We start from the raw sequence: 8366 nt of genomic DNA on the forward strand, positions 1-8366 counted from the left end.
AATTTAAGCAACCTACTTGCATACTGGATGTGGACTGGATGTTAAATTCATAAGCAGTAAATATTGTGCTAGTTATCTGTATTGAACCAAAGAAAGCAAGGCAGATGCAAGTCTTTAAAATTGTGATGCTTTTTATGGGTCAAATAGACAAAAAAAATTGTAACAGTAGCTACGCGGGGGGCCCAAACAAATTTTTTGTCAGGGGGCCCAAGATTTCTGGCGGCGCCCCTGCTCCAGAGTAAGGGGAAACACCGTTCTTGACATACTGATATAGATCGTGTGGAGTGAATTCAGACAAGGTCGAACGCGACTTTCCCTGCTGGGAGTGGTCTGGAGCAGAGCTGCACACCTGCAACTCGTTGGGATCACCAGCCCACCAGTTCGTTCCTGATCAACATGTCAGGAACGAACAAGTAGAATTCATGAATATATTCGCAAAAACAGCTTGGTAAAACAATTACATTCGCTCTACTCAATACTCCCGTCACTCATTTCCGACATCCGTCATGGCGCATCGAGTGATGAAGTAATGCAGTTTCTTTCATTAGATCAGTCATCTTTCTGTTTAACTTTAGTTCAGTCCTTCCTTAGTGATTCTAGTTTATCATGTTTATTTCTTGTGTCTAGTTATTCTTTGTTAGTCTAGTTTCATAGGTCTAGTTTCTTTTTAGTATTAGTTTCATTTTCCTAGCTAACCTGCCATGTACTTTCCCTCGCCTCCTTTGCCATTTTCTCTCTCTCTGCCCTCACACCTGCAACCTGTCAGACAATAACCTCGCTCTATAGGTCCAGCATTTACAATCCCGGTATTGAATCACCTCTCTCAATCCTCCTTTGGCTCTTCCTATTAAATCTTGTTAAATCATGTTTCATCATTTTTTTTATTAAAAACTTCAATATTAACTTCATGCCTCAGTCTCTCTGCATATGGATCCACTTTAACCTCAGAGCAACGTGACATAATCAGGCAAAGAAAAAAAACATTGGAAAAACATTTAAACATTAGATTTTTTAATGACTTGGTGAATGATGAGTGGATGTAAAATTCAGAGTTAGAATTGTACCACACCTAATCAGTTGTGAACCGGTATCTTTCTGACAACTGTGTGTGTGTGTGTGTGTGTGTGTGTGTGTGTTGCCATGTGTTTGTAATTGTGATAAGTGTTAAAAAAAAGCTAAGTAGGAGGGCTCTTTGGCAATAGTCTGAGTTATTTTGCATAGGGCTGCATGCCCAGCCCTGGAGCCATACAGAGAATGGCTGTAACTGTCATGGAAAAACACCTGGAACATATAAGGACAAAATCCCCCTCCGAGTACTCACAACCACATCAGCCCACAGGGGTTCCTTCTTTCACATTTCAAGTGCCACACATAATTTGTCAAAAGACAAATTATGGTCCCACACAGAACCATATATGTTCGGCAAATTGGTATTTTCTGCTTAGAGTTTGTTTTTGCAAACTAACAGGAGACTTTGATATCTTTGTTGGCCTTCCTAGTGCAGAAATCATGAAAATAATTGGTGCAATCCATCATGACATTCCTGAGATAAGAGTGCTGTCACAAGTGTGTGATTAAAAAGCAACATTAAGAAAAATAAATCTCCTAAACCAGTGTTTCCCAACCCTGGTCCTCAAGGCACACTGCCCTGCATGTTTTAGATGTTTCCCTGCTTTAACACATCCCATTTAAATGATTGCAGTTCAGAAAAAGCTTGTTAATCAGCCATCAATTGAAATCATGTGTGTGAAGCAGCAAAATACCTAAAACATGCAGGGCAGTGTCCCTTGAGGACCAGGGTTGAAAAACACTGTCCTAAACAATATGCCAGTGGATATGTTGGTGTATGGATGTGATTTTCAATAATAAATGATGTTATTTTAAGTGTTCTACTGAGTCCATGCAGAAAATATCCCAGGATTAGAGCTGTTTGAGTTGTGTAACAGCACCAAATTGAGTCATGGTTCTATGTTTTTTGTTACTGCAATAAATGTCATACATCAAATTTAAGTGAAAGATGAAATCATGGGATACTGCTTATTTTACTGTAGGAGTAAAACCTTCTAGGAAATCTTTATGATGAATGATATGTATAACTCAACAAATGTCAACAAAACGAAGGTGGAGGAATGCAGAATGTGTGATTTCAAAGTGTACAGCACTAGTTCTTAAGGCCCAGTGCTCTGCAGGTTTCAGCTGTATACCTGCTCCAACGTAGGAGCAGGTATACAGGACTACTAGTTCCTGTTGTCCTCTTCTTCAGTCAGTTATCGGCTGTGTGAAGCTGGTTTTCCAGTGACTTTAAAACTGTGCAGTTGGAGTTATGAAAATAAACTGTCTTAATGCAAGTACGCCAATTTCGAAAAAACACTTGTTTTTTGATAAAAGGTTTTTGTGCTAGGATGACGGGTTTTTCTTTGACCATATCGATCTTGGTGTGTTCTGCAAAACTGCAATGGAAACAGTTTAGTGGCAACATTCAGGTGACCAACATCCAACACCCGGATGTTGAAATTAGTGGAAAAGACAAAGCAGTCGACAGGAAGTGGTAGGACGATGATGGAACTGCATGTTTTTTAATTACTTATCTCACGAACAAACTTATTCATGTGTGATTTTAATTGCATTTCTTATTTAATGGAAACACCACAAATGAGAAATTGTGTTTTAGATGTTAAAGAAATGAGTTTTTCACACATTTGCTATGTGTGAAAAACTTGATATCATCAATCTGATTCCTGTGTTCTGAACCAGGAAGATGTCTGAAATATTCAGAACACCATTGCAGTTTGCGACTGTCAGTTTCATGTGTGATGGTGTCCTCACAGCTGTGAAATGTGTCGTCTTGGTGCTGTGATGCTCCAGGCTCCTCTTCCTCCTCAGCAGCTCCTTAACTGGATCCCGGACACGAACTCCCTGGTACGGCCTGGACCTTCCCTGGGTGGATGGCTGTGCTGGAAAGACCAGAATCACACCACAAACTTTAAGGTACTTTCCCCTGTAACTGCCTCTAAATTTGTTTGGATGACTTGAACAAATTCCCAAGTGGAATTAATTATCAGTAAGGTGCAAAAAACAAAAAAAAAAACCCACCATATTAACTTTTTGAAAAGAATAAAGTGTGAAACTACCCGGAACCCATTATCTTTCAGTTTTGTCATATTTCAGAACCCAGCTAGCATCTAGATTGGGCCAAGAAAGATAGAGTTTCAGATTTTGCAAAGGTCTGAAGAATGAAATGAGAGTGAGTCTAAACAGACAAGTCGGTGCCATTGGTGGATCAATAATGGGCGCAGAGCTCTACTTCATGTCAGAAGCCAGCAATGTATGGGCTGGTACCAGAGGTTTTTGTTCTCCGTCATTTTGACCGACAGCATTAAAAAAAAAAAATCGGTCATGTTCTAGTTTTATAATCATATTTACATAGGCTATTCAGCCACATTTTTATTATTTATTTTTATTCACCTATTTGAACCATGAATCCAGATCCCATCACACATAGAGCAGATAAACGCATCTAACTTTTTCTCCATAGTGACAAAAACCACTGACTCTGGCCCCAATAACTTATAATAAATTAAATTAAACGACTCCACTTAAATTAAATCACTTCACCCGCTGGGGTCTGAATGCACAGCCTCACAAATTCCTCCTGGTTCGCATCTACAGAGAAATCTGCACTAGTTCATCGATCAATTGGATCCCACCGATCCAACTGACCGGTCAGATAAATTTCAAACCAATGATCGGTTTTAAATTGATTCAAACCGATCAATTTAACTTTTTTGTTTTATCATGTGTGCTTTTATGAAGATTTTTTCGTGTGGTTTTGCTTCTCTGAAGTGGACAGATGTTACGTCTGCCCGCTCCAACATCACATTCTCTTTAGTTTTCACTGTTCTGTATGTAATGGAGACTAAAATTAAACGCCCCATTTCTACCAAAGGTTTGTAATGCGCTTCTTAATATTTCCTGTGTCTTATTTTGGTCATTATTGTTACACTTAGTGTTGATATGTGTGTGTTAGGCATGTCTATCGAACATTTATAGAAATACGGAACAAATCGCGTCCCGTGACGCAACATTTAACAGCCAAACAGGGACGATTCCGTAGTTTAAGGGACGGATGGCAACCCTAGCTGCAGCTATGCCATGTTTGCCCATCCATAATGAAAGCTGAAAGGCAGTCTCCTTTAAAATTTTCGCATTTAAATTGTCTACATTGGAATGGGTAAAGGCTTTAAAGCAGTAATGGTGGAACTGTTAGCAGCTGGTGCTTGATTTCAACAGCAACCGGAGAGAGAGAGAGAGACAGAAGGGCAAACAGAGTGAACACATGGAGGGAACTGAAAGAGCAGTTTTTGATGAAAAATAGTGAAAATAATATCTAACTGCCTTAGTAAAAAAAACATCTACTAGATCCGATAAATTTGTTTATCTTCCTTAAGTCGACATTTAGCATCTCTAGTGGCACATTTATTAAACTGGCGCTAGCATTTGGTCAAAATTATATGTACAAACAAAACTGCCTACAGGTGTTTTTTGTTGTACGGAAAGACGAGTCTTACACCGCTGTCCACCAACTGGTTAATCCCGCCGAAAAACAACCGCTGCCTGCTTGTTTGAAACATGCGCATTCATAGTACGTCACAACAGACACTCACCCGACGTGCATATATGCATGCTACGTAAAATGCAAACCGTGGGGACTCAATCACAAGTACACACCGTGAGAGTTGGTTAAACTTTTCACCAACACTGCAAAACTAACTTGTCATCAATAGGTGATGCTGTCCCAACACTGGAAGCAATTCTAATTACTAATTAACTCCACAGTGTAAAAAAACCCAACTCTGCATATTCAAACTCTGAAAAAGTAACACTTTTGAATTTGCTGTAAATGCTTCAACAACCTATAAAAATTTTCAAAACACATGGTACATTGTTTTTGTTGTTTGCGATGTGCGAGCTTCTGTTTGGTTTTTGCCTCGGCGGTATCCACTGAGACCCCCTCAGCTACCACCCCCAGGGTCAGCATCAGCTATGTCATTTTCGCTTCGGCGGGGTCCACTAGGACCCCACTGAGCCCAACTACCTAACTATCTTTACAACTATGTGCTGGGAACTGTATATGGTCAAATGAGGAATGTCATCTCGTTTATCTGAATTATTTGCATGCAAACTATATGTTGACCACACATGTACAACAGATATAGGAGCTCCAGGTGCCAGGAAACCATCATATTTATGAATTTACTTAACAGTTACTGAACAGCATGTATGGAATAAAGATACAAAGGGTATGTTGTGGCTGACAAAGTGATACATAGCAATTATTAACTTTAACCCTGTTTTAAACTTTATTCAGCCTAAAAATGGTGTCTTTGATGATCAGTTTTGTTAAATTCATGAAGGAGTGAAATATGATTGTGGGAAGCATCCTTAATTGGTCATACGATTGGTTGTGAAGGTGATGGAAGGACCCACATACAAACTAACTAAGCAGGTTACAAAATTATTAATCCAAGTTAAAATCCCTCACAGGCAGCCAAACCAAAGAAGAATTCAGCATACATCTGGCAAAACAGCCAAAACTCATGAGGTGTTGTTGTGTTGTATTTATACTCTGAAGAAGGAATATCAAATTCTAAGTTGGGAAAAACTGACAAGAAAACTCATTTGAATTGAAACTCTGACTTAGTTAACAGTTTAGCTTTTTACCAACTTCAACATCCAACATCCCTGCAAATAAAAAGTGGACCAGCAATTATTAAAATGCTTGCACTTCTGAATATTTAACTAGTTGAGGCTTTTTTAGATTTTGAGTGCATAAAATTCAGATGAACAGTGTTATTAGTTCCTGTCCCGTCTTTTTCTATATTTTTGGAGCTTTTCTTTGCATATCATCCAAATCTACAAATTATGGATCTAGTCAACTGGTCTCTCAATGCAATTGATCAAATTTTCTCGACGAGAAGTCTGGGCACAGGAGAGCCCTCTTGTCCTGCGGGGACACAACTGGCAGGATTCACCCTGGATTTATTCATAACAGGATTTCTGCTGTTTGGAGCTTGTGGATTCCTGGCTTATCAAAAAATTTGTGACGGACTTGGCCAAACTAGCAAACACTCAGACTGTTGGTGTGGACAGAGACGAGGACTCTAAAACTCACCAACAGGATGGAATCCATCTTGGAGAAGTTGCTAGTTTCGGTTCAGTGGAACGACCAAACTAATTTGGATGATTGGGAACTGAGATGTATCGGAGAGACTTTTGGGAAGATTGAAATTTATAATCTTCCCGACCTAAGACATTCTGTTTCTGAATTGGCTTTCCCCATGTGGCCTTGGAAGGGCTGCATATTCCAGTATCCTTGAAGATATGTAAACACAACGCTCTTTTTCACCTCACCCCCTCCTCTTTCCATGCAGCTGTGGAGCTGAGTGCTCCCAAGGACATCATTCCTCGATAAACAACACCTATATCGGACTTTGCCGGGAGCCTCAGCCACCTAGTTTCATGGCCCTTTGACATCACAGCCCACTCATGTCTCTGTTTTGCCCTTTGTTTTGTCTGAATGTTGCCATTTGCCTTTTCTTTGGTTTGTTATTTTGTTTGTATTTCTTTTTAATTAATGTAAAGCATTTTGAATTACCTTGTTGCTGAAAATGTGCTATATAAATAAAATTACCTTACCTTAGTTTGATCTGCTGAGATTAGTGTTGCTTAAACCAATCAAAGGAAGGCTGGTGGACTGAAGACAGCTAAGCTGAGCCAGGCTTAAATGATTTAATTGAATGCGTGTCAGCAAATTTCTTCAAGAGACCAATGAGATCGACCACAGATTCACGATGCTGCACTAGGTAAATTACTTAGAATACTAAACGAACATCTTATGATGGAAAATATGAGGAACTGAAGTTGCCCAGGAACAGGCCCTAAACACCAGAGCAATAGAGGCTCAGATCTACCACACCAGACAAGANCTTAGTTAACAGTTTAGCTTTTTACCAACTTCAACATCCAACATCCCTGCAAATAAAAAGTGGACCAGCAATTATTAAAATGCTTGCACTTCTGAATATTTGTTAACTAGTTGAGGCTTTTTTAGATTTTGATTTTTCTATATTTTTGGAGCCTTTCTTTGCACATCATCCAAATCTACAAATTATGGATCTAGTCAACTGGTCTCTCAATGCAAATGATAAAATTTTCTCGACGAGAAGACTGGGCACAGGAGAGCCCTCTTGTCCTGCGGGGACACAACCGGCAGGATTCACCCTGGATTTATTCATGATAACAAGATTTCTGCTGTTTGGAGCTTGTGGATTCCTGGCTTATCGACAAATTTATGACAGACTTGGCTGAACTAGCGAACATTCAGACTGTTGGTGTGGACAGAGATGCAAGTTGGATGTGAGTCTTGCTGAGACTCGCAGCCCAGCCCACTCACTAGTGGGATGGAAACGATCTTGGAGAAGTTACTAGTTTCGGCTCAGTGGAACGACCAAACTAATTTGGATGATTGGGAACTGAGATGTATCGGAGAGACTTTAGGGAAGATTGAAATTTATAATCTTCCCGACCTAAGACATTCTGTTTCTGAATTGGCTTTCCCCATGTGGCCTTGGAAGGGCTGCATATTTCTAATCTCCTTGAAGATATGTAAACACAATGCTCTTTTTCACCTCACCCCCTCCTGTTTCCATGCAGCTGTGGAGCTGAGTGCTCCCAAGGACATCATTCCTCGATAAACAACACTTATATTGGACTTTGCCGGGAGCCTCAGCCACCTTGTTTCATGGCCCTTTGACATCACCGCCTTCACTCATGTCTCTGTTTTGCCCTTTGTTTTGTCTGAATGTTGCCATTTGCCCTAAAGTGTCCTTTCCTCTTTCTTGTTTTAGTTAATTATTTTTTTCTTTGTTTGCAGATTGACTGAATACGTAATCAGCCCAAAACAAACATTCTTAACTAAAAACATCATAATCATACTTGTCATTTGCTTCGATTTGCTATTTGATTTGATTTGCTATCATGGTTTTGTGAAACAGCCCCTCTGAATGTTGGTGAGTGAATTTTGTTTGCGCAGTGTATCGTGTTTTCCATGTGACTTGACATCATACACTGTACGATCAAACCTATAGAATTATTATATTATGTCTGTGATTTTTTTTTTAATAATCATATGTAGGGTTTCTCATGTTTTGAAAATCAACTGACAATTTTAAAGCACCCACAGTCCCATTTTATAGTACAATAAACCAGCCACCTTATCTTCAGTGGTTATTAAAATGCTGTGTGTGTGTGTGTGTGTGTATATATACATATACACACACACACACACACATATATATATATCTATA

At 39.5% G+C, this 8366-nt stretch overlaps 1 protein-coding gene across 2 annotated transcripts in view; it reads right to left on the bottom strand.

The window, feature by feature from the left end:
* The window catches only part of pou2af1 (POU class 2 homeobox associating factor 1), a 55249-nt gene that overhangs the window by 36519 nt on the left and 10364 nt on the right, over positions 1 to 8366 (bottom strand). For both annotated transcript variants that reach the window (XM_007542409.2, XM_016666263.1), the window contains exon 2: positions 2827 to 2954. In XM_007542409.2, coding sequence (XP_007542471.1) covers positions 2827 to 2954 — 128 coding nt within the window. The remainder of the gene's footprint in view (positions 1 to 2826; positions 2955 to 8366) is intronic.

The sequence above is a fragment of the Poecilia formosa genome, unplaced genomic scaffold (assembly GCF_000485575.1).
Source record: "Poecilia formosa unplaced genomic scaffold, Poecilia_formosa-5.1.2 Scaffold687, whole genome shotgun sequence".
NCBI classification, from domain to species: Eukaryota; Metazoa; Chordata; class Actinopteri; order Cyprinodontiformes; family Poeciliidae; genus Poecilia; species Poecilia formosa.